We start from the raw sequence: 27,078 nt of genomic DNA on the forward strand, positions 1-27,078 counted from the left end.
GAGTGGGTGGGGAAAACATGCAGGGGGCAGCCAGCCAGCTTTTCTTCCCTGAGACAAGGAGCAGCTTGCTAGATAATTGCAGAAACAGGTCAGCCCTGGCTTCTACATTAGTGAAACATCAATGGAAAGTTTTGCCAGAGTGGTCCGCAGCAAAGCTGCCAAGGCCGGCTCATCAATGTGGAGCAGAACGTTAAGACACAGGTGTGGCATACTCATTCTAGAATACCAGTCAGCAGCCAGTTTGGAGATAACTTGTGGATTTTGAGACCTTTTGGAGCCCCCATACCAAATGAAGCCACCTTCAGGCACAGCAGGTCCTGACAAGTCACATAATAGCCCTTGGGAACTCCCAGCCAGGAGGTCAGTTGCCATGTTAACTCCAGGTAGGATGACACCGACCGGGGTAAGGTGCTATTCCAATCCCTATGCCTGGGGAGTCCCTCTCCTCTCTGACAGCCTCCCTAGGGCCACTGATGCTTGCCACTCCCTAGGGTGCTGGTGGATGAAGGGCTGTAAAGGCCTCCTTGTACTGGGGCAGGCAAGGCTCAAGACTTCAGACTCCAAGCCACATGCAGCAATCAACTGTGTGTGCAAGGGGCTAAGAGGACTCTGGAGGGGAGAGAAACTGGGTTGGAACCTAGCATGTGTACCTATGAGATATGTGACCTTGGAGAAACCACTCCACTGCCCAGCATCTCAGTCTTTTCATCTGTAAAATGGGAATAAAACACCTGCTGTGGTAAAGCTTGAATGAGGTAATGCATATAAAGACCTTAGCAAAATGCTTGCCCCTTGCGTATATTTTCTCATAAAAGGATAGCTGTGATGGGATGGGAATATGCAGATGAAGTTGCCTTCAGGGGTTGGTGACTGCCACACAGATGGCCCTAGGAAGTACTCTGGAAAGACACAGGAAGCTCCAGAAACACTGACAATAGTAGGGTTACAGACAAGACAATGGGGGCCTGAGGGAAATGAGGCCACATAGTGGAAGAGGCCTAGGCTGTGGGTGAGTCACTTAGCTTCCCAGGGCTCCGGCACTTTACCTGTGAGAGGGAGCTAACAGCAGGCCCCCCTTCACAGGAAGGCTGGCTTAGGGGGTAACCCCTGTCAGGTGCTGAGCTCAGAGCTCAGTCCCAGCAGGCACCCTACAAAACCAGCTCACCTTCAGCCCACGTGGGTCTCTGTTTTCTCACGCTCCAAGCATGCCAGCCCTGCCCAAGTCCTTGGGGCACAGAGGAACACACGCTCAGAAGTGCTTCTGAAAGCACACGGTGCCCCTCCCAGGGTGCTGCCCCTTGGCACGTCACTCCACCAACCCTGCCCGCCACAGCTGCGGAAGCCTTCAGAGCTCTGGATACTCCTGGAGGTGCAGTTCCCTCTGACTCCATCCTCAACTTCTAAATCATCGGCTCCCTCCCTGGGATCAGATGGGATCCCAGCTGCCATTTTGCTCCTTCTAACTTTGCACTCACTGGCTGGCTTGCTCATGGCACCTTAGCATATGCAGAACGGGTGGCTGCTCACTGCTTACCAGATGGTGCTGAGTTTGAATCCTCCTGTTTCCCCTCCCCAGACTAAGTCACATGGACACTGTCCTGGGGGCCAGGGAGCGCAGAAGAACGAGGGAACAGAATCCGGGTGGTTTGACTTACGGAGACCACAGGGACAGGGCAGGTAGCTGGGAGCCTCCCACAAAACCGTGGACACGCATGCACACCCTCTTCCCCAGTCTACCTCTGCCTTGGTCCAAGCTCTCATCTCTAACAAGGCTGCTCCACACATGTGATCTGAGACGTCCAGTGGGTTTGGCTTTGAAAATAAACCTGGGTCACTCCCAGGGCTTTTGTATGTCTGCTTGCCAGGAAGCCCACAGGAAATCTGCTTAGTTACTCTCCACCCTCACCCTGCCCACAGAGCATGGGGAGGTCCATGCAGGCCACAGCTAAACTTAGCCTGGCAAAGGGCCAGCGTCTTGGGGCAGCAGACGCTGGGTAAGAGGGTAGCCTCTGTTTGCCCTGGGCAGAGGGGTGCAGGTGGTCAGCCCAGACCATTGGCTGTTCAGACCCTTACTCTGTGCCTGGCCAGAAGTCCCAGGTCCCGGAGCAAACATCTAAATCTCCCGTCCTTGGGGTCTGTCATCCTTGGGGACCCCAGAGCCCCTCGACACTACCACCAGAGCCTTATTCAGTGAACGTCACTGAGAGTTGTCTAACAGCAGCACACTTCTGTTTATCAAGCCTTCACAAGGATGTGCTGGGTATGTGACCCTGTAACCTCAGCAGTGGGTGTTATCCCAGTTCCACAGATGCCCAAAAGACCAAGTAATTTTCCAGTCACACAACTAGAAAAGGCACAGCTGGGCTGAGAGTCATTCTGTTGTGTCTGCTTCCACCTGCCAAGCCCAGGTTCTTTCCACTGTGCTGGTGCTGCAGGGCCCAGAGATGAGTGCAGCCGGATTCTCAGCAGGAAAAACACCATAGCCCCCGTGGGGAGGCAACAGGCCATGAAAATGCAGAGGAAGAGTTTCTTTTCTGTTCTTTGGGGACCCCTCGTCTATAGACTGTCCCTGTGTCCACCTGATGGGGAGATCTGGGTGTGCAAGCCCTTGGTTCCATGTCTACCTCCTTCCAGACAGAATTCCCACAGCAAACCGGGAGCACTGTGAGCCTGTGTCCAGCACCACAAAGTGTTCATCCACCCCCCTTCAGCTCTATCATCCACCTGCCCCCACCCAGGGCTGGCTCAGTGGCCTCCGCAGAAGGGGCACCCAGGACCCATTTCTCAGCAGCCCTGTAGGCCCCCTGGGACAGCAGTTCTTAAATGTGGTCCCCAACTCAACAGTACCAGCATCTTGGGAACTTGCTAGGCATGCAAATTTCCACATGCAATCTCAGACCTGACCTTCAGAAACTCCAGGGCTGCGGCCCAACATCTGTGTGTTTAATGAGCCCACCAGGTGGTTCTAATGCTCACTGAAGTCTGCAATCTACCCCTGCCCAAGCCAGACAGCCTTCCAGGGAGGAGGAGGTGGGTTTCCCACAGTGTCGCTGCAGCCCAGATTCTGGAGCTTGCTGAAGGTTTGTCCCACACCCAGCCTGTCGGATGCCATTAGCTCTGCTCATGACAACAGCAAAAAGCAGCCCTGGCCCTGGCGTCATCTTCAGAGCTAAAAGGAGCAGCTGATGTGTTTCTTTATGAAATGGAAAAAAGGAGGTGGGTTGGTGGCACTTGTAGTTCTGGCCCCATGGGGTTGCTGTGTCCCTTTCCCACTGCTTAGATTCTGGGCCTTCTGAGAAAGAAGGGGCCAAGGGAGACCAAACTGTTGATAAGTTTGGGCTGAAGCCCGACTGTGCACCTGGCCTGGAGCTGGAGTTTCACAGTCCCAGCTAACGCGGTATAGTTGTTTGGGGAAATAAAAGCAGACATCTACGAAAGTCGGAGTTTAGAGCTGTACTAATCTAAGCCCCGTTTTTTACAGATGAGGAAACAGGCCTAAACAGAAGACATGCTTGACTGGGAGGGTGGGTGGAAGTGATCCTGGAGGGCTGGACATGACCTATGGACCCCCTCAGGGTCTCCCACCCAGATGGAAGAGGAGTGGGGAAAGGTAAGCCATTTTCATCAGTAGTGGCGTTTACATTTAGGAAGCTAAGTTCTCTGTGTGTGTTTTGCCATTTAATTTTCAGAACATCAGTTCGGCATTTACAATATCCCTACCTTGTAAGGAGACTGCTGAGGAAGTCCACTGGGTGGCTTCTCAAACTCCCTGTCTGCAGTGAGTGGGTTCCCCTCCCTCTGCTCTGCCAGGGGATATGTGAGCCCTGCCAAGTCTTCCTGCCTGGTGGCACCTCCCAGGCACCACTGCCCGGAGTGTCCACCAAAACCATTCAGGTCTGCTGTCCTCCAAGCTTTCTAGCCTTGGAGAAGCAGGACTATAAGAATGCAGAGTACGAGTATGACCCTGAATCTTGGTGTTGGAGTTTGGGCCCCATGAACAGTCTGTCTAAAGCCGCGGTGAGGCCCTTCTCCCACGGTCTGGCCTATCTTGCCTCATCCCCGATTCCACGCTTCTCGGTAGTGGAGACCGTGGCCCGCCCTGGAGTCGGACCAGCTTTCCCGCCCATCGTCATTCAGGGCCGGCGCCAAGGCCCCTCCTCTGGGGAGCCCGCCCCCTTGCCTGAACTCCTGCAGCTCAGGCCACCTTTCTGCTCTTTACTGTGTCAGGTCACCCACCAGTCCCTCCCTGCCTTCGCAGTTCCAGTTCCAGGGAGCTACAGAGGCTGAACATCTTCCTGCCTCCTCCAGGGCACCAGGCTTGGGGCTGGCATGCTCAGGAGCCCCTAAATCAGCAGGAGTTGACTTAGCACCCACTTGGGAGGAGATGGCCAGCTGTGGGAGTGATGTCTCCACAAACGCCTTCCTCTTCACCTAACTCAGGGCCAGGGGACAGGCAGACTCAGCTCAAATGGTTCAGTAAGGGCAGCTCTGGACACATTACCACTCGACATGATTGGCTCCCGCCCTTCTGGGATGGAGAAGGGCCCTGCAGAGCCGGCCCACGCCCCAGCAAGGGCAAGGCCATAGTGCTACCACTGGGCATCTCTGGCTGAGGGACCCCAAACAGGGACAGGGAGGGGTCAGGGGACTATGGCAGGCCTCAGGTCTGGGTAGGAGAGGGAGGGGCAGGCAAAAAAGGAAGAGAGGAAAGAGGAAGGAAGAGGAACAACAACAAATTGAGAAAGTGGGTAGGAGGTGTGGTTCCGGGCCCCCAGCCCCTCCTGCCCTTAGCATCTCTGCAGCCGCCCCTCCCCCTGCCCAGTCACCTTCCAAACCACACTCACTGGGCAGAACCTGTCGTGGCCTCCAGCCAGGCTCACCTTCCTCAGGACTACAGTCCTCAAAGCCACTGGGCTCCCTCCCATACCTCCTTTCAAGTCACACCTCCTGGGGGCAGGGGTTGTAATGTCTAATGCCAGGGAGGGGAGCACCCCTGCAGAAAACGGGCAAGGCTGCAGGGGCTGGAGATCCAACTGGTAGGGATGGGGTCAGCTGGGTCACACATGCTTTATCAAAGGGGCAGAGCCACCACATCACATGTTCTGTGCACCAAGAATAGCATCTTTTTTTCTATGAGAAGCCAGAAATCTAGATTATCAAAATCCCCCAATATTACAATGTCACTGCTATTGCAAAAATTCTTTAAAAATCATGTGAGCCAAATAAAATATGTCAGTGTGCCACCTACAGCCTGCAGGCCCAGTCTACGGCGCCCTCCCCATGTCTGCTCTCCAGTCCCTGCGGCTCCCCACCCCTCCAAGCATTCCTCAAGGCTGCCCTTGACCCTGGACCCTCCTCACTGGTCCTCCTCAGTGATACTGCTACTTGCTATTCCCATTGCATCCACCTCTGAAACACCCCCACTCTGACCTGACTCTTCTCCCCAGACCCAGTCCTGACTCTGCTCCAGTGTCTCCCAATTGGTCCCAGTAGCCGCCCTCAGAATGATCATTACCAGCATTATGAGGCCTGTGTGCCAGGCCTGTGCTAGGGGCTACATGAAAGCCCTCCCTGCGGCCTCTCTGGGGACTAAGAGACCTTGTAGTCTAATGGGTATTACAGCACCAGGGAGTACTCGGTACTACCGTCTACGGACCCAGGGATTGGGGAACCAGACCCCACTGCCCCTCTGGGAGACCCCAGACTGACGGAGCAGAGACCTGGGCTCAGCAGGACCCAGGGAGCAAGACTGGGCCCTTGTGAGGGTGGGAGGAAGGCAGAGAGAGAGCGTGTGCAGAGAGGAGACCCCTGCCCCACGCCCGGCCGAGGTGGAGCCTGTGGGAAAGTGCACACTGTGAGAGGAGTGGCCTCCTCACTAAGGTGAGGTCCTGCAGCTCTGCTGTCACATGGCCACACTGGCCAGATTCACAGAGCACTCCGGTCACACCCCTGAAGGCATTAAATTTCCCCAGGCTCACTCTTGGAAGACGGAGTTTCCAAAATGTCACCAGAATGCCAACCCTGTCCTCTGGAGTTGGGTCATGCGGCTGGCCAGCCCAGATGCAGGAAGGACAGAGGCCAGGACTCTACCAGCGGGGGTGGGAGAGCCTACACCCTTCCTGTCCCAGCTCCTCCATAAGCAGCTCATGCATGTCCCTTGACAAGCAAGGGATGGAGAAGGCAGGGAAGCCATCAATATCCCAGGAGGGACACAGCGTCCTTCTGTCCATGATGCCTGACTTCCCCACTGCAGAGGCCCTGACCTGCAGGGCGTCGAGGAAAATCAGTGTCTTGGGACAGAGAGATAGACATACTGAGGCCTGGTGCTGCAGAGGCTAAGGGACGACAAGGAAGCCTGAGCTCACAGAGACAAGGAAGGGCTCCCCTGAAAGCCCTGAGTCCAGGCCTACATCCCCTTTTCTCTCATTATTCTCCCTGGGCACCTCAAATGCAACCGTCACTGCACGGGTAAGTCCATGTGCTAACACCCAGGCCCTTTGAATGTGACCTTATTTGGAAGGAAGCATCTTTACAGATGTAATTAAATTGAGGACCTTTAGATGAGCTCAGCTGGCATTACCCAATGGGCCCTTAATCCAAGTAAGTATCCTTATAAAGAGACAGAATAGGAAAAAATGGCAAAGAGGAGAAGGCGAGAGAAGTCGCAAGTAGAGGCTGGAGCAATACTGCCACAGCCCAGGGATGGCTGGAGCCCTGGGAAGCTGGATAAGGAAAAGAAGTATTCTCCCGTAGAGTCTTAGGAGCGAGTATGGCCCTGTGGGTACCTTGAATTCAGGCTTCTGGCCTCCAGAACTTTGCGGGGAGACATTTCTGTTGTGTTCTGGCAGCCCTGGTGCACTAATGCAGTCTGAGAGTGAGATGCAACCTCCTGTCACCCAGCTTCCCCACTGACTGTCCCGTTTCTACCTGGCATTGGCAGTCTCTGCAGCCTGGGGGTTCCATACTGACGGCGCTCCCCATCCTACTGGCAGTGGCGTGGGCCTTTGGAATCAGCTCCTCTGAGCACTCATAATTCCCGGCCACCCCAGGTAGCCTCCTTGGCCCTGGAGGTCTCCCTTCCCCATTTCAGTGGGTTTCTGTTTCCAAGGGACTTAGGTCAGAGCTTTAAGCCTAATGTTCAAGGCCTGGCCCCAGCATGCCACAGGGGTCTCCTCAGTTCCCTTCCCACCTGCTTGGCCACTTCAGATTATCGAGCGTTCCCTGAACCCCTCATATACTCCCCCACCATGTCACACCTCACATTTCTGAAGCGAACACCCTACACCCAGGGGTCCTCACAGGGAGCACAAGAGCCTTCCCGACCCTTCCCCAACCCCCAACTCCTGAGACAAATGCTTCTTTCTTGTAAGGGGCAGAAGAACAAAGGGAGGGAGATGGCATATTTACTAAGCCACTCAGCACAGCATCTGGGGCCTTGTGCAGATATGTGTCCAGACACAGCAGGCACCCTACAAAGGCTTAACCACCTCCCCATCCTTAGCTGCTGCACCTGCGCAGCAGCCCAAGGCGTGGAGGCTGAGCAGAAGCTCAAGGTCTCACCAGTAGGCAGAGAGCCGAGGAGCCACACGCACTTCTCGATGCCCCTCCAGACCCACCGGCCCCCGGGCCCCCGTCCTGCCCCTTCATCATAGTGAGCTGCCTGGGTCTGCTCTCACCCCACTGCCTTCCTAGGTACTGAGCTCGTCCAGGGCCCGGGTGGACTTGTCTGTCAGGACATCCCCAAAGTGTCTGAAGGAGTCCAAAAGCAGGGCTGCCTGCTCATTCCACTGAGGCCCAACCAGCGCTTAAATCCTGTACTCCGGAGACTGGTTCTCAAAAGAAGGCCTTTACAAATGCCCTTCGTTCTCAGGAAGGATGTGTTTCCTGCAGCGAGTGTGCACCAGGAGGCCTCCCATGACCCTGAGAGATTCCCACCTTGGGTTTCTAGACATGAAATCACGGGAGCATGTTAACGATACAAATGCAGTCTAACCATTTTTCACAGCGAAGCAGCCCTCATGTGCACTCTGATGTTGGCTTGGCTTAAGCTAGTATTTCTAGTAATTTCCAGCAGCGCGAGGCTCCATCTCACCCTCAGAGCACCAACGAGGAGGAAATATTAACATCCATCTCAGGGCAGGGGTACCAGGACTCCCCAAACTTGCCCCCATTCTTCCCCCCCACTCTGTTCTCTGACCCCTGCCTCCACGAAGAGTAGCGAATGCCAAGAACAGCCACACTTTCACTGTGGGGAGGGGAGGGCAGGAGGAAAGCAGGCTCCAGACAACAGCAATAAGGGGCTTCATGGGGAGGGACTGGAGGGGGTGGAGTAGGAACCAGGGAGTAAATACAAAGGGAAACAAAGTGGAGACAAAGCCCTCCCTTGGCCACCCGCTTCCCCTCTCACAGATGAGCTGGGGATGGAAGGAATTAAACAGACTGCTGGCACCACCTTCCTTGTGACCCCTAGATGGGAACAAAGAGACCAGCTCAGAAAGTCAACCTGGCCTCTCAGGCACAGGGAGGACGGCCCCCAGGGCTTTTCCACAGCCACAGCAAAAGGCCAGTTTCCCCACCAGCCCTCCCCACCCCACTGCCCACCCCCTGCCTCTTACTTCCTGTCTTAGAGGGATGCTAGCCCCTAAACAGTGCAATCCTAGGCTCTCTCCCACTGTGGTCCCCTGAGGCTTGGGCAGTACCTGACACAAAGGCTGGGCCCCAGCTGGGCTGGGGAGAGGGAGAGGGGTGGGGAGGAAGGGAAGCCCTCTAGGCCTCACACGCACGCACACACACACACACTCACATACTCATGTTCTATGCCTGCAAAGATCTAAAAACTCTTTCATCTTAATAAAGGCGGACAGCAAGAGACACAAAGGCAAGAGGGAGGCCAACCCAGCTGTAAAAAACGTCAGGGTTTGTGGCTGGCTTCTCTGCTTGTGCTCTGGGCTGCTTGGGCCACACAACAGAGCCAGGCGTCAGCCTGCACTCCCACACCAGGGCCCCATTGGTCAGATCAAACCAGTTCTCTTTCTCCTTGGAAAGCAGAGCACCTAGACACAAGGCCAGGAACAGTCAGCAAAAGTACCCCCAGGATCATCCATGAATGCAGTCACACTTTCTGTGACTACACAAAATAACAACCTACGATCACAAGGTTTTCCAGCCACGGGGGTGGAGTGATGCCTTTGCTCTGCCGAGGCTGCACCCGGCACACAGGAGGTGTCCCTAAACTACAGGTACACGTGAGTGAGGCTGGGCAGCAAGCAGCCCTGCCTGCCACCAAGTTACAAGTTGCAGGATATAACTCCTGCTCCAAAGCCACCCAGAAGGAAAGAGCCCAAAGGTCTTCCGCTCAGAAGAGCTTAACACTTTGCAGAGGCTTAGCATACAGCAGGGAAGGAATGGGCCAAACTCTGCAATCAGAAGGCCTGAGTCTGAATCCTGACTGTCCCACTTGTGACAACAGTACCTACTTGATGGCATGGTAGTTGCATGGCCGTGCTCTGTACAGGATGTGACTGACATTGGTATTAGTGACAAGGGCAGGTCTCTTTGATTTGTTAAATCCTGTTTGGGAGCATCACAGGGACTCCTCTGGGAAGAAGAGGCGACCAACATCCCTGCCCAGGTGCAGAAGCCCAGGGCTGTTGCTAAATTGCCTCCTCCACCTGCCCATTTCCTCCTAAAGGCTCCAGGGGCTGCCACAGAGGGAAGCAGGAAACGTGGCACCTGGGACGTTCACAGCTCCCTCTCTCCCATCTGGCAGCATCCACACTGACAGCTCCACAATTTCTGAGCACCTAGGAGGAACCAGTGTTCATCTCTGATGCCTGGCATTAAAGATGCAGGCGCTCCAAGAATACTTGCTGAATGAATGAATGAATGGAGTCAGGACTAGGAAAAAAACCTCACCTCATTGCTTTTACTCCCAGAAGCAGGAATTTGAAATGGAAATGGAATGGAATTCTTAGATTATGTAACTTCTAAGCGTTTTTTTTTTCCTGGGAGGCATGTGGAAGTCAGACAAAGTGCTTACAGTGGTTGAGTTCCTTGGGAAATGTGAGCAAAAAACCCTCCCAGACACAGCCCTTGGCCACTTTAGGTCTGGAGGGCCTTCATCTATCTGCAGGCTGACTTACTAGCAATATTACCAACTAAATGACCTGGGAATGAACCCTGACAGAAAGTTTATCTGACCCCCCTGCCGCTTCTCCTCTTGACACATACCTTCTTCCTTGAGAGTCTTACACAATCTGAAGATAAATGGGGGATTACAGGGCAAACTAAGAGAAGCAACAGAGAAGCAATTGGTAGAGTGATGAGCAATTCTCTCTTTCTGGAGAAAACCAGACAAGTCACATGGCCCCAGCACCCCGTGGGAGGGTTTAGTAAATAACAAACAATGCACCTCATTTATTGAGATTTAAGCATTGTGCAAGATGCTACATGTATCAACCTCAAAGGAAACCTCTGAAAGAGGCACTGTCCTCATTTTACACATAAGGAAACTGAGTCACAGAGCAGCTGAGGCCACTTACGCAACATCACAGAGCCAGGATTTGAACCCAGGACTGTCCAACTTTCAAGCCTTTGGTCTTGCCATGATGCTGCGCTCAGCGACCTGGTATCTGTGAAACATCAGTCGTGTGTCTATGGACTTTCCTGGTATTGTTTAGGGAAAGGCGGGTGACAATTTAGGAGAAATATGGGCATGAAGCAGGGAATGAGGTTTGAACTTGAGGCTCCTTCTGCCCAGAGGTTCTGGGAGTATGACCTGGGATATGTGAGATGGCTTTTTAGCCAACAGCACGGGGCAGCCTTCTCTGCAGTGGATTAGAGAAAGGGAGTGAGGGGTCTTCTGATCCTGGCTGGTGCATTTTGTGGTGAAGCATCAGGGAGGATATGGTATGGATGCCCTGGGAGCATTCTGGGGTGGCACACAGTGGCAGGGCCAAGGCATCCCCACTCTCTCCCTTTCCAGCACACACATGCAGTCCTGCCTCCTCGGCGACCCTGAAACCAATCTCAGCAAAGGACCTTTTCTTGAACTTCAGGCAGGTCCAGTAACTGCTAGTAAGAAGCCTACTGAAGCGGGTTCCCAGGAGAACAGTTTGTTCGGAGCATGTGGTTTTGTACCAACAAGCAGGGCCAAAATGATGACACCTTCCCTTTGGCTTGAGGCAGTCTGGTAGGAGACTGTCCTGTGTCTGGTGCAGGGAAATGACCTGGAAGAAAGCAGGAGCAGCCCAGGAGAGCTTCAAAGCTGAGCCCTCCTTCCACTGTGTTACTGACCGGGAAGTGAGACATTTGAGAATTATGGGCTTTGTGTTTTTTCTAGAGACTTCCACCTGAGGGTCTGAAAGTAGACTGAATATTATCAGATACTAGCTGTTACTAAAACCAGTAAACAGAAGGGAATCTGAGCTCCGCCTCCTGATATCACAGACTGAGTCCAGCAGCAGGGCACCTGGCAGGAGAGACAGCTGGCCCTTGTCCACTCACCTCTGACACTCACACTGGGGGATTCTCGTCTTTGTTAGGACACAGTTGACACCCTTGGTTGTCCTTTCTACCAACACTCCCCAGACCTCGAGCATATATCAAACACCTCCGAATTACTGCATGAAATACCTGGGAGGAAGGCACCCTGCAGGTTTCATTTAACCCACCTAGATGTCTAGGAGCCTGCTAGAGCTGCTCTGAGACCCTGCTTCCATTTCCAGTTGGCGCCTACTCTTGGGGCAGTGGATTCCAGGCATTCCTTCTCTTGGTGTGTATTCACAACTCCATGAGGCCACCAGATCGCTAGCACAGCACCTTGCACATCATAGGTGCACGATAAATACTTGCTTCATTACAGAATGAAGGCTCTCTTTGACCCCCTGAACCTCCCCACCCATCCAGTAAGGACATGAGCATCCTTGTCTCACTTTCCTTTGGGGGTGAGGGTGAAAAAGGGAAAGCCCCTTTTCTAATCTCCCCGTCACGGCTCCAGACTGCTCTTCCCCTACTCCCGTCACATTCAGGCTGTAGAAAGGAGGCTCAGAGCCATGGGAGCTGCCAGAGGCCCTGGAAGGAGCTGTGCTTTGTTCCAGGTCGCAGCTCAGAGAACTAAACAAGGTTGCAGCTGTCTGCACTGCACTGTACTGTATTCCCTGCGGCCGACCCCAAGGCCTGAAGACCCTCCATCTGCCCTCTTTCCCTTGCCCACTCTCTGCCAGACACACCTGTGGTACTCCTCCTGTGCACCTTCCCTTCAAGAGGCGTCTTACAGTTGGGGTGCTTCTTGTTCCTCCCTGTCTACCTTGAGGTGAAGGGTGGTTCTGGTTCCTCCCTGTCTACCTTGAGGTGAAGGGTGCTTCTTGTTCCTCTCTGTCTACGTTGAGGTGAAGGGGTTGCCTTGGCAACAGTGATGTCTCTTGTAAGGTGCTTGCATTCCACTGATGTCACAGAGTAGGCCACACAGGTGGAGGGGGGATGCACGTTCTACAGGAAATATTCACAGACCCCCAAACCGCTGAGGAGGATCCTGCAGACCTCTCGGGCACTCCAAAATGACCCTCCTTCCTCTTCTAGAAAACCTTCCCTCCTCTCTGTCCCCTCTGGCTGCCTGTGCAGGACATGCGTCAAACCTGACTTTCCCTTTCCAAGAGGTGGCCAAAAAGTCAGGACAAGCAGCTTTGTCCTCCACTCTGAACAAACCAAGCGCAAGAGAACCGGTAACTCCTTCCTTCTCATCATCTGGGGCAGTCTGGCTCCCCAGTGCCTTGCCCTTTACCCAAGCTTTAGAGGAGGGAGCAGTGGCACGGATGGGGAAGTTGGGGGCCCAATCCAGTAGAGAATATAGATCCTTCATTGACCACTGTTGTCTTGAGACGCTACTACTACCTGGATTACGGGTCTGTGCCAGGCACGGTGCTCAGCACTACCTATGCATGTCCTACAAAGGGTTATTCCCATTTTGCCAATGATGAAACTGAGGCTTGGAATAGAACATTTGCCCAAATACAGAGAACATCCAACTACTGAGCAGGGAGTCAGGATGCAGCCCTGCTCCAAAGCCCATGCCTTACTCCAAAGCCCATGCGAGTCACACCTCCTTGGCTCTGGGGCTCCTGGAGACTGGCTTACTAGAGATGACCCAAGAGGGGAGCCCTTAAAGCCCAAAGAGGCCGTTTGGCCTTGCCAGCTGGCCTGAGGCAGCCAAAGCAAGCACGACCTTAGGACGGCTTCACAGCATGCGCACGCTGGGGCTGCAGTAAGTGGTCAGCCACGGCCCTTCCACTTTCCCAAGCATTTGCTCAGATAGGGACCATGTTTCCTTGCTCTGTGCTTGGCTTCCTGCTGACCCATCTGGGCCACCTAACCATCTTCTTGATTTGCATAAGCATTAACCCCTGTGGCCTGGCCCACCAATCCTGAAACTGTATAGGAGTTACTCAGCTTAGGCAAATGCAATTCTGTGTAACTGGGAGATAATGCTTATAAAACACTAAACAAAATGAGTAAATAAAATAAAAATTACAGAATTATGAAAGAGGAAAAGGAGAAATGCTACCAAGGAAACCCTGCCCCTGAGACACTGGCCAAAGAGATGCACAAGCCAGACTGACTGAGGTACTGGCCTACCTGGCTGGTACCTGTCCACTGGGGAGAGCACCACAGAAATGCGCACAGCCCCCGCTATTGGACCTCACTCCCTGACTCCTCCTGCTCTGCTCCAGCGCCAGCCTTGCCAAGCATAAGCTGCCTTCTCATCTTTGGTTCCCATGTGGCTTGCCCAGGACACAGGGAACATTTATCTTCTAGTCTGCATGATGTTCACAAAGTCTCCTTGCAAATTGATAAACTAGCGTTCTGTTTTGTACACCCACTTCTGGGAACTTGTTGAGGTGGCTCAGTAGCCCAAGTCCAAACTATCCGGAAAATAGTGTAGGTAAAGTTTCTCTGAGTGGGCACAGCTAAAAGCCAGACCCTGGGACAGGAGACATGACCCAGGTAAACACCACCCTTAGTGGGAAATCTGCTGGGCACCAGCTGGCCCTGCCCAGGGGACAGCAATACATCTTAGTAGCTGAGAAGCTTAGTTTGTTTAAAATACCTCCTATAGACTGTAGTAGTAATATGCTCTACTCTGTTCCAGCCAATTAAATGCTGAGATATAAAGGGTAGAAAGTAAGTGATCATACATAATGGAGCTGTGAAATGGAGTTTTGGGAAAGGTTTCCTGAATGAGCTTGGGAAGGACATTTGTGGGTGAACAGGACCTGGATGGGGAAGGGAAGAGGGCACACGTAGGGACTGGGGGGTGGGAAGCTGCCTGGACCCTCTCCACCTTGTTCCACTCCTGGGGACAGTCTCTGCTTAGGTGAGGGGCCCTGCATAGCTGTGGTTTCCCCCATCCCACCACACACATCATACCAGAAGGCACTTACTCATCACCCTCATGCCAGGCCCTGAACTGGATTTGCCACCCCACTCCACCCAGTGATTAATTAGGAAAGACATTAGATGCTGAGTCTCAGTCTCCCATCAGCTATCAAAGCCAGACTTGCTCTTTCTTTCCTTGCTTTCTGCTTCCAGCTAAGTTTTCCATTTTCCAGGACACAGTTGACACCCTTGGTTGTCCTATCTACCACCACTCCCCAGACCTCGAGCATATGTCAAACACCTCCGAATTACTGCATGAACTACCTGGGAGGAAGGGACCCTGCAGGTTTCATTTAACCCACCTAGATGTCTAGGAGCCTGCTAGAGCTGCTCTGAGACCCTGCTTCCATTTCCAGTTGGCGCCTACTCTTGGGGCAGTGGATTCCAGGCATTCCTTCTCTTGGTGTGCATTCACAACTCCATGAGGCCACCAGATCGCTAGCACAGCACCTTGCACATCATAGGTGCACGATAAATACTTGCTTCATTACAGAATGAAGGCTCTCTTTGACCCCCTGAACCTCCCCACCCATCCAGTAAGGACATGAGCATCCTTGTCTCACTTTCCTTTGGGGGTGAGGGTGAAAAAGGGAAAGCCCCTTTTCTAATCTCCCCGTCACGGCTCCAGACTGCTCTTCCCCTACTCCCGTCACATTCAGGCTGTAGAAAGGAGGCTCAGAGCCATGGAAGCTGCCAGAGGCCCTGGAAGGAGCTGTGCTTTGTTCCAGGTCGCAGCTCAGAGAACTAAACAAGGCTGCAGCTGTCTGCACTGCTCTGTACTGTATTCCCTGCGGCCGACCCCAAGGCCTGAAGACCCTCCATCTGCCCTCTTTCCCTTGCCCACTCTCTGCCAGACACACCTGTGGTACTCCTCCTGTGCACCTTCCCTTCAGTAGGCGTCTTACAGTTGGGGTGCTTCTTGTTCCTCCCTGTCTACCTTGAGGTGAAGGGTGGTTCTGGTTCCTCCCTGTCTACCTTGAGGTGAAGGGTGCTTCTTGTTCCTCTCTGTCTACGTTGAGGTGAAGGGGTTGCCTTGGCAACAGTGATGTCCCTTGTGAGGTGCTTGCATTCCACTGATGTCACAGAGTAGGCCACACAGATGGAGGGGGGATGCACGTTCTACAGGAAATATTCACAGACCCCCAAACCGCTGAGGAGGATCCTGCAGACCTCTCGGGCACTCCAAAATGACCCTCCTTCCTCTTCTAGAAAACCTTCCCTCCTCTCTGTCCCCTCTGGCTGCCTGTGCAGGACATGCGTCAAACCTGACTTTCCCTTTCCAAGAGGTGGCCAAAAAGTCAGGACAAGCAGCTTTGTCCTCCACTCTGAACAAACCAAGCGCAAGAGAACCGGTAACTCCTTCCTTCTCATCATCTGGGGCAGTCTGGCTCCCCAGTGCCTTGCCCTTTACCCAAGCTTTAGAGGAGGGAGCAGTGGCACGGATGGGGAAGTTGGGGGCCCAATCCAGTAGAGAATATAGATCCTTCATTGACCACTGTTGTCTTGAGACGCTACTACTACCTGGATTACGGGTCTGTGCCAGGCACGGTGCTCAGCACTAACTATGCATGTCCTACAAAGGGTTATTCCCATTTTGCCAATGATGAAACTGAGGCTTGGAATAGAACATTTGCCCAAATACAGAGAACATCCAACTACTGAGCAGGGAGTCAGGATGCAGCCCTGCTCCAAAGCCCATGCCTTACTCCAAAGCCCATGCGAGTCACACCTCCTTGGCTCTGGGGCTCCTGGAGACTGGCTTACTAGAGATGACCCAAGAGGGGAGCCCTTAAAGCCCAAAGAGGCCGTTTGGCCTTGCCAGCTGGCCTGAGGCAGCCAAAGCAAGCACGACCTTAGGACGGCTTCACAGCATGCGCACGCTGGGGCTGCAGTAAGTGGTCAGCCACGGCCCTTCCACTTTCCCAAGCATTTGCTCAGATAGGGACCATGTTTCCTTGCTCTGTGCTTGGCTTCCTGCTGACCCATCTGGGCCACCTAACCATCTTCTTGATTTGCATAAGCATTAACCCCTGTGGCCTGGCCCACCAATCCTGAAACTGTATAGGAGTTACTCAACTTAGGCAAATGCAATTCTGTGTAACTGGGAGACAATGCTTATAAAACACTAAACAAAATGAGTAAATAAAATAAAAATCACAAAATTATGAAAGAGGAAAAGGAGAAATGCTACCAAGGAAACCCTGCCCCTGAGACACTGGCCAAAGAGATGCACAAGCCAGACTGACTGAGGTACTGGCCTACCTGGCTGGTACCTGTCCACTGGGGAGAGCACCACAGAAATGCGCACAGCCCCCGCTATTGGACCTCACTCCCTGACTCCTCCTGCTCTGCTCCAGCGCCAGCCTTGCCAAGCATAAGCTGCCTTCTCATCTTTGGTTCCCATGTGGCTTGCCCAGGACACAGGGAACATTTATCTTCTAGTCTGCATGATGTTCACAAAGTCTCCTTGCAAATTGATAAACTAGCGTTCTGTTTTGTACACCCACTTCTGGGAACTTGTTGAGGTGGCTCAGTAGCCCAAGTCCAAACTATCCGGAAAATAGTGTAGGTAAAGTTTCTCTGAGTGGGCACAGCTAAAAGCCAGACCCTGGGACAGGAGACATGACCCAGGTAAACACCACCCTTAGTGGGAAATCTGCTGGGCACCAGCTGGCCCTGCCCAGGGGACAGCAATACATCTTAGTAGCTGAGAAGCTTAGTTTGTTTAAAATACCTCCTATAGACTGTAGTAGTAATATGCTCTACTCTGTTCCAGCCAATTAAATGCTGAGATATAAAGGGTAGAAAGTAAGTGATCATACATAATGGAGCTGTGAAATGGAGTTTTGGGAAAGGTTTCCTGAATGAGCTTGGGAAGGACATTTGTGGGTGAACAGGACCTGGATGGGGAAGGGAAGAGGGCACACGTAGGGACTGGGGGGTGGGAAGCTGCCTGGACCCTCTCCACCTTGTTCCACTCCTGGGGACAGTCTCTGCTTAGGTGAGGGGCCCTGCATAGCTGTGGTTTCCCCCATCCCACCACACACATCATACCAGAAGGCACTTACTCATCACCCTCATGCCAGGCCCTGAACTGGATTTGCCACCCCACTCCACCCAGTGATTAATTAGGAAAGACATTAGATGCTGAGTCTCAGTCTCCCATCAGCTATCAAAGCCAGACTTGCTCTTTCTTTCCTTGCTTTCTGCTTCCAGCCAAGTTTTCCATTTTCCAGGACACAGTTGACACCCTTGGTTGTCCTATCTACCACCACTCCCCAGACCTCGAGCATATGTCAAACACCTCCGAATTACTGCATGAACTACCTGGGAGGAAGGGACCCTGCAGGTTTCATTTAACCCACCTAGATGTCTAGGAGCCTGCTAGAGCTGCTCTGAGACCCTGCTTCCATTTCCAGTTGGCGCCTACTCTTGGGGCAGTGGATTCCAGGCATTCCTTCTCTTGGTGTGCATTCACAACTCCATGAGGCCACCAGATCGCTAGCACAGCACCTTGCACATCATAGGTGCACGATAAATACTTGCTTCATTACAGAATGAAGGCTCTCTTTGACCCCCTGAACCTCCCCACCCATCCAGTAAGGACATGAGCATCCTTGTCTCACTTTCCTTTGGGGGTGAGGGTGAAAAAGGGAAAGCCCCTTTTCTAATCTCCCCGTCACGGCTCCAGACTGCTCTTCCCCTACTCCCGTCACATTCAGGCTGTAGAAAGGAGGCTCAGAGCCATGGAAGCTGCCAGAGGCCCTGGAAGGAGCTGTGCTTTGTTCCAGGTCGCAGCTCAGAGAACTAAACAAGGCTGCAGCTGTCTGCACTGCTCTGTACTGTATTCCCTGCGGCCGACCCCAAGGCCTGAAGACCCTCCATCTGCCCTCTTTCCCTTGCCCACTCTCTGCCAGACACACCTGTGGTACTCCTCCTGTGCACCTTCCCTTCAGTAGGCGTCTTACAGTTGGGGTGCTTCTTGTTCCTCCCTGTCTACCTTGAGGTGAAGGGTGGTTCTGGTTCCTCCCTGTCTACCTTGAGGTGAAGGGTGCTTCTTGTTCCTCTCTGTCTACGTTGAGGTGAAGGGGTTGCCTTGGCAACAGTGATGTCCCTTGTGAGGTGCTTGCATTCCACTGATGTCACAGAGTAGGCCACACAGATGGAGGGGGGATGCACGTTCTACAGGAAATATTCACAGACCCCCAAACCGCTGAGGAGGATCCTGCAGACCTCTCGGGCACTCCAAAATGACCCTCCTTCCTCTTCTAGAAAACCTTCCCTCCTCTCTGTCCCCTCTGGCTGCCTGTGCAGGACATGCGTCAAACCTGACTTTCCCTTTCCAAGAGGTGGCCAAAAAGTCAGGACAAGCAGCTTTGTCCTCCACTCTGAACAAACCAAGCGCAAGAGAACCGGTAACTCCTTCCTTCTCATCATCTGGGGCAGTCTGGCTCCCCAGTGCCTTGCCCTTTACCCAAGCTTTAGAGGAGGGAGCAGTGGCACGGATGGGGAAGTTGGGGGCCCAATCCAGTAGAGAATATAGATCCTTCATTGACCACTGTTGTCTTGAGACGCTACTACTACCTGGATTACGGGTCTGTGCCAGGCACGGTGCTCAGCACTACCTATGCATGTCCTACAAAGGGTTATTCCCATTTTGCCAATGATGAAACTGAGGCTTGGAATAGAACATTTGCCCAAATACAGAGAACATCCAACTACTGAGCAGGGAGTCAGGATGCAGCCCTGCTCCAAAGCCCATGCCTTACTCCAAAGCCCATGCGAGTCACACCTCCTTGGCTCTGGGGCTCCTGGAGACTGGCTTACTAGAGATGACCCAAGAGGGGAGCCCTTAAAGCCCAAAGAGGCCGTTTGGCCTTGCCAGCTGGCCTGAGGCAGCCAAAGCAAGCACGACCTTAGGACGGCTTCACAGCATGCGCACGCTGGGGCTGCAGTAAGTGGTCAGCCACGGCCCTTCCACTTTCCCAAGCATTTGCTCAGATAGGGACCATGTTTCCTTGCTCTGTGCTTGGCTTCCTGCTGACCCATCTGGGCCACCTAACCATCTTCTTGATTTGCATAAGCATTAACCCCTGTGGCCTGGCCCACCAATCCTGAAACTGTATAGGAGTTACTCAACTTAGGCAAATGCAATTCTGTGTAACTGGGAGACAATGCTTATAAAACACTAAACAAAATGAGTAAATAAAATAAAAATCACAAAATTATGAAAGAGGAAAAGGAGAAATGCTACCAAGGAAACCCTGCCCCTGAGACACTGGCCAAAGAGATGCACAAGCCAGACTGACTGAGGTACTGGCCTACCTGGCTGGTACCTGTCCACTGGGGAGAGCACCACAGAAATGCGCACAGCCCCCGCTATTGGACCTCACTCCCTGACTCCTCCTGCTCTGCTCCAGCGCCAGCCTTGCCAAGCATAAGCTGCCTTCTCATCTTTGGTTCCCATGTGGCTTGCCCAGGACACAGGGAACATTTATCTTCTAGTCTGCATGATGTTCACAAAGTCTCCTTGCAAATTGATAAACTAGCGTTCTGTTTTGTACACCCACTTCTGGGAACTTGTTGAGGTGGCTCAGTAGCCCAAGTCCAAACTATCCGGAAAATAGTGTAGGTAAAGTTTCTCTGAGTGGGCACAGCTAAAAGCCAGACCCTGGGACAGGAGACATGACCCAGGTAAACACCACCCTTAGTGGGAAATCTGCTGGGCACCAGCTGGCCCTGCCCAGGGGACAGCAATACATCTTAGTAGCTGAGAAGCTTAGTTTGTTTAAAATACCTCCTATAGACTGTAGTAGTAATATGCTCTACTCTGTTCCAGCCAATTAAATGCTGAGATATAAAGGGTAGAAAGTAAGTGATCATACATAATGGAGCTGTGAAATGGAGTTTTGGGAAAGGTTTCCTGAATGAGCTTGGGAAGGACATTTGTGGGTGAACAGGACCTGGATGGGGAAGGGAAGAGGGCACACGTAGGGACTGGGGGGTGGGAAGCTGCCTGGACCCTCTCCACCTTGTTCCACTCCTGGGGACAGTCTCTGCTTAGGTGAGGGGCCCTGCATAGCTGTGGTTTCCCCCATCCCACCACACACATCATACCAGAAGGCACTTACTCATCACCCTCATGCCAGGCCCTGAACTGGATTTGCCACCCCACTCCACCCAGTGATTAATTAGGAAAGACATTAGATGCTGAGTCTCAGTCTCCCATCAGCTATCAAAGCCAGACTTGCTCTTTCTTTCCTTGCTTTCTGCTTCCAGCCAAGTTTTCCATTTTCCAGGACACAGTTGACACCCTTGGTTGTCCTATCTACCACCACTCCCCAGACCTCGAGCATATGTCAAACACCTCCGAATTACTGCATGAACTACCTGGGAGGAAGGGACCCTGCAGGTTTCATTTAACCCACCTAGATGTCTAGGAGCCTGCTAGAGCTGCTCTGAGACCCTGCTTCCATTTCCAGTTGGCGCCTACTCTTGGGGCAGTGGATTCCAGGCATTCCTTCTCTTGGTGTGCATTCACAACTCCATGAGGCCACCAGATCGCTAGCACAGCACCTTGCACATCATAGGTGCACGATAAATACTTGCTTCATTACAGAATGAAGGCTCTCTTTGACCCCCTGAACCTCCCCACCCATCCAGTAAGGACATGAGCATCCTTGTCTCACTTTCCTTTGGGGGTGAGGGTGAAAAAGGGAAAGCCCCTTTTCTAATCTCCCCGTCACGGCTCCAGACTGCTCTTCCCCTACTCCCGTCACATTCAGGCTGTAGAAAGGAGGCTCAGAGCCATGGAAGCTGCCAGAGGCCCTGGAAGGAGCTGTGCTTTGTTCCAGGTCGCAGCTCAGAGAACTAAACAAGGCTGCAGCTGTCTGCACTGCTCTGTACTGTATTCCCTGCGGCCGACCCCAAGGCCTGAAGACCCTCCATCTGCCCTCTTTCCCTTGCCCACTCTCTGCCAGACACACCTGTGGTACTCCTCCTGTGCACCTTCCCTTCAGTAGGCGTCTTACAGTTGGGGTGCTTCTTGTTCCTCCCTGTCTACCTTGAGGTGAAGGGTGGTTCTGGTTCCTCCCTGTCTACCTTGAGGTGAAGGGTGCTTCTTGTTCCTCTCTGTCTACGTTGAGGTGAAGGGGTTGCCTTGGCAACAGTGATGTCCCTTGTGAGGTGCTTGCATTCCACTGATGTCACAGAGTAGGCCACACAGATGGAGGGGGGATGCACGTTCTACAGGAAATATTCACAGACCCCCAAACCGCTGAGGAGGATCCTGCAGACCTCTCGGGCACTCCAAAATGACCCTCCTTCCTCTTCTAGAAAACCTTCCCTCCTCTCTGTCCCCTCTGGCTGCCTGTGCAGGACATGCGTCAAACCTGACTTTCCCTTTCCAAGAGGTGGCCAAAAAGTCAGGACAAGCAGCTTTGTCCTCCACTCTGAACAAACCAAGCGCAAGAGAACCGGTAACTCCTTCCTTCTCATCATCTGGGGCAGTCTGGCTCCCCAGTGCCTTGCCCTTTACCCAAGCTTTAGAGGAGGGAGCAGTGGCACGGATGGGGAAGTTGGGGGCCCAATCCAGTAGAGAATATAGATCCTTCATTGACCACTGTTGTCTTGAGACGCTACTACTACCTGGATTACGGGTCTGTGCCAGGCACGGTGCTCAGCACTACCTATGCATGTCCTACAAAGGGTTATTCCCATTTTGCCAATGATGAAACTGAGGCTTGGAATAGAACATTTGCCCAAATACAGAGAACATCCAACTACTGAGCAGGGAGTCAGGATGCAGCCCTGCTCCAAAGCCCATGCCTTACTCCAAAGCCCATGCGAGTCACACCTCCTTGGCTCTGGGGCTCCTGGAGACTGGCTTACTAGAGATGACCCAAGAGGGGAGCCCTTAAAGCCCAAAGAGGCCGTTTGGCCTTGCCAGCTGGCCTGAGGCAGCCAAAGCAAGCACGACCTTAGGACGGCTTCACAGCATGCGCACGCTGGGGCTGCAGTAAGTGGTCAGCCACGGCCCTTCCACTTTCCCAAGCATTTGCTCAGATAGGGACCATGTTTCCTTGCTCTGTGCTTGGCTTCCTGCTGACCCATCTGGGCCACCTAACCATCTTCTTGATTTGCATAAGCATTAACCCCTGTGGCCTGGCCCACCAATCCTGAAACTGTATAGGAGTTACTCAACTTAGGCAAATGCAATTCTGTGTAACTGGGAGACAATGCTTATAAAACACTAAACAAAATGAGTAAATAAAATAAAAATCACAAAATTATGAAAGAGGAAAAGGAGAAATGCTACCAAGGAAACCCTGCCCCTGAGACACTGGCCAAAGAGATGCACAAGCCAGACTGACTGAGGTACTGGCCTACCTGGCTGGTACCTGTCCACTGGGGAGAGCACCACAGAAATGCGCACAGCCCCCGCTATTGGACCTCACTCCCTGACTCCTCCTGCTCTGCTCCAGCGCCAGCCTTGCCAAGCATAAGCTGCCTTCTCATCTTTGGTTCCCATGTGGCTTGCCCAGGACACAGGGAACATTTATCTTCTAGTCTGCATGATGTTCACAAAGTCTCCTTGCAAATTGATAAACTAGCGTTCTGTTTTGTACACCCACTTCTGGGAACTTGTTGAGGTGGCTCAGTAGCCCAAGTCCAAACTATCCGGAAAATAGTGTAGGTAAAGTTTCTCTGAGTGGGCACAGCTAAAAGCCAGACCCTGGGACAGGAGACATGACCCAGGTAAACACCACCCTTAGTGGGAAATCTGCTGGGCACCAGCTGGCCCTGCCCAGGGGACAGCAATACATCTTAGTAGCTGAGAAGCTTAGTTTGTTTAAAATACCTCCTATAGACTGTAGTAGTAATATGCTCTACTCTGTTCCAGCCAATTAAATGCTGAGATATAAAGGGTAGAAAGTAAGTGATCATACACAATGGAGCTGTGAAATGGAGTTTTGGGAAAGGTTTCCTGAATGAGCTTGGGAAGGACATTTGTGGGTGAACAGGACCTGGATGGGGAAGGGAAGAGGGCACACGTAGGGACTGGGGGGTGGGAAGCTGCCTGGACCCTCTCCACCTTGTTCCACTCCTGGGGACAGTCTCTGCTTAGGTGAGGGGCCCTGCATAGCTGTGGTTTCCCCCATCCCACCACACACATCATACCAGAAGGCACTTACTCATCACCCTCATGCCAGGCCCTGAACTGGATTTGCCACCCCACTCCACCCAGTGATTAATTAGGAAAGACATTAGATGCTGAGTCTCAGTCTCCCATCAGCTATCAAAGCCAGACTTGCTCTTTCTTTCCTTGCTTTCTGCTTCCAGCCAAGTTTTCCATTTTCCAGGACACAGTTGACACCCTTGGTTGTCCTATCTACCACCACTCCCCAGACCTCGAGCATATGTCAAACACCTCCGAATTACTGCATGAACTACCTGGGAGGAAGGGACCCTGCAGGTTTCATTTAACCCACCTAGATGTCTAGGAGCCTGCTAGAGCTGCTCTGAGACCCTGCTTCCATTTCCAGTTGGCGCCTACTCTTGGGGCAGTGGATTCCAGGCATTCCTTCTCTTGGTGTGCATTCACAACTCCATGAGGCCACCAGATCGCTAGCACAGCACCTTGCACATCATAGGTGCACGATAAATACTTGCTTCATTACAGAATGAAGGCTCTCTTTGACCCCCTGAACCTCCCCACCCATCCAGTAAGGACATGAGCATCCTTGTCTCACTTTCCTTTGGGGGTGAGGGTGAAAAAGGGAAAGCCCCTTTTCTGATCTCCCCGTCACGGCTCCAGACTGCTCTTCCCCTACTCCCGTCACATTCAGGCTGTAGAAAGGAGGCTCAGAGCCATGGAAGCTGCCAGAGGCCCTGGAAGGAGCTGTGCTTTGTTCCAGGTCGCAGCTCAGAGAACTAAACAAGGCTGCAGCTGTCTGCACTGCTCTGTACTGTATTCCCTGCGGCCGACCCCAAGGCCTGAAGACCCTCCATCTGCCCTCTTTCCCTTGCCCACTCTCTGCCAGACACACCTGTGGTACTCCTCCTGTGCACCTTCCCTTCAGTAGGCGTCTTACAGTTGGGGTGCTTCTTGTTCCTCCCTGTCTACCTTGAGGTGAAGGGTGGTTCTGGTTCCTCCCTGTCTACCTTGAGGTGAAGGGTGCTTCTTGTTCCTCTCTGTCTACGTTGAGGTGAAGGGGTTGCCTTGGCAACAGTGATGTCCCTTGTGAGGTGCTTGCATTCCACTGATGTCACAGAGTAGGCCACACAGATGGAGGGGGGATGCACGTTCTACAGGAAATATTCACAGACCCCCAAACCGCTGAGGAGGATCCTGCAGACCTCTCGGGCACTCCAAAATGACCCTCCTTCCTCTTCTAGAAAACCTTCCCTCCTCTCTGTCCCCTCTGGCTGCCTGTGCAGGACATGCGTCAAACCTGACTTTCCCTTTCCAAGAGGTGGCCAAAAAGTCAGGACAAGCAGCTTTGTCCTCCACTCTGAACAAACCAAGCGCAAGAGAACCGGTAACTCCTTCCTTCTCATCATCTGGGGCAGTCTGGCTCCCCAGTGCCTTGCCCTTTACCCAAGCTTTAGAGGAGGGAGCAGTGGCACGGATGGGGAAGTTGGGGGCCCAATCCAGTAGAGAATATAGATCCTTCATTGACCACTGTTGTCTTGAGACGCTACTACTACCTGGATTACGGGTCTGTGCCAGGCACGGTGCTCAGCACTACCTATGCATGTCCTACAAAGGGTTATTCCCATTTTGCCAATGATGAAACTGAGGCTTGGAATAGAACATTTGCCCAAATACAGAGAACATCCAACTACTGAGCAGGGAGTCAGGATGCAGCCCTGCTCCAAAGCCCATGCCTTACTCCAAAGCCCATGCGAGTCACACCTCCTTGGCTCTGGGGCTCCTGGAGACTGGCTTACTAGAGATGACCCAAGAGGGGAGCCCTTAAAGCCCAAAGAGGCCGTTTGGCCTTGCCAGCTGGCCTGAGGCAGCCAAAGCAAGCACGACCTTAGGACGGCTTCACAGCATGCGCACGCTGGGGCTGCAGTAAGTGGTCAGCCACGGCCCTTCCACTTTCCCAAGCATTTGCTCAGATAGGGACCATGTTTCCTTGCTCTGTGCTTGGCTTCCTGCTGACCCATCTGGGCCACCTAACCATCTTCTTGATTTGCATAAGCATTAACCCCTGTGGCCTGGCCCACCAATCCTGAAACTGTATAGGAGTTACTCAACTTAGGCAAATGCAATTCTGTGTAACTGGGAGACAATGCTTATAAAACACTAAACAAAATGAGTAAATAAAATAAAAATCACAAAATTATGAAAGAGGAAAAGGAGAAATGCTACCAAGTAAACCCTGCCCCTGAGACACTGGCCAAAGAGATGCACAAGCCAGACTGACTGAGGTACTGGCCTACCTGGCTGGTACCTGTCCACTGGGGAGAGCACCACAGAAATGCGCACAGCCCCCGCTATTGGACCTCACTCCCTGACTCCTCCTGCTCTGCTCCAGCGCCAGCCTTGCCAAGCATAAGCTGCCTTCTCATCTTTGGTTCCCATGTGGCTTGCCCAGGACACAGGGAACATTTATCTTCTAGTCTGCATGATGTTCACAAAGTCTCCTTGCAAATTGATAAACTAGCGTTCTGTTTTGTACACCCACTTCTGGGAACTTGTTGAGGTGGCTCAGTAGCCCAAGTCCAAACTATCCGGAAAATAGTGTAGGTAAAGTTTCTCTGAGTGGGCACAGCTAAAAGCCAGACCCTGGGACAGGAGACATGACCCAGGTAAACACCACCCTTAGTGGGAAATCTGCTGGGCACCAGCTGGCCCTGCCCAGGGGACAGCAATACATCTTAGTAGCTGAGAAGCTTAGTTTGTTTAAAATACCTCCTATAGACTGTAGTAGTAATATGCTCTACTCTGTTCCAGCCAATTAAATGCTGAGATATAAAGGGTAGAAAGTAAGTGATCATACACAATGGAGCTGTGAAATGGAGTTTTGGGAAAGGTTTCCTGAATGAGCTTGGGAAGGACATTTGTGGGTGAACAGGACCTGGATGGGGAAGGGAAGAGGGCACACGTAGGGACTGGGGGGTGGGAAGCTGCCTGGACCCTCTCCACCTTGTTCCACTCCTGGGGACAGTCTCTGCTTAGGTGAGGGGCCCTGCATAGCTGTGGTTTCCCCCATCCCACCACACACATCATACCAGAAGGCACTTACTCATCACCCTCATGCCAGGCCCTGAACTGGATTTGCCACCCCACTCCACCCAGTGATTAATTAGGAAAGACATTAGATGCTGAGTCTCAGTCTCCCATCAGCTATCAAAGCCAGACTTGCTCTTTCTTTCCTTGCTTTCTGCTTCCAGCCAAGTTTTCCATTTTCCAGGACACAGTTGACACCCTTGGTTGTCCTATCTACCACCACTCCCCAGACCTCGAGCATATGTCAAACACCTCCGAATTACTGCATGAACTACCTGGGAGGAAGGGACCCTGCAGGTTTCATTTAACCCACCTAGATGTCTAGGAGCCTGCTAGAGCTGCTCTGAGACCCTGCTTCCATTTCCAGTTGGCGCCTACTCTTGGGGCAGTGGATTCCAGGCATT

At 52.7% G+C, this 27,078-nt stretch overlaps 1 protein-coding gene and 1 long non-coding RNA gene across 2 annotated transcripts in view; both read left to right on the plus strand.

Moving 5' to 3' along the window:
* LOC140850354 (uncharacterized) overlaps nt 1–27,078 on the plus strand; it is a 139,106-nt gene that overhangs the window by 24,896 nt on the left and 87,132 nt on the right. The gene's annotated exons all lie outside the window — the stretch shown is intronic.
* The window catches only part of LOC118968886 (glutathione S-transferase omega-2-like), a 63,194-nt gene continuing 38,055 nt past the window's right edge, over nt 1,940–27,078 (plus strand). The window contains exon 1 of the mRNA XM_073240468.1: nt 1,940–3,610. Coding sequence (XP_073096569.1) covers nt 3,555–3,610 — 56 coding nt within the window. The 5' untranslated portion in view covers nt 1,940–3,554. The remainder of the gene's footprint in view (nt 3,611–27,078) is intronic.

The sequence above is a fragment of the Manis javanica genome, chromosome 7, assembly GCF_040802235.1.
Source record: "Manis javanica isolate MJ-LG chromosome 7, MJ_LKY, whole genome shotgun sequence".
Lineage (NCBI taxonomy): Eukaryota > Metazoa > Chordata > Mammalia > Pholidota > Manidae > Manis > Manis javanica.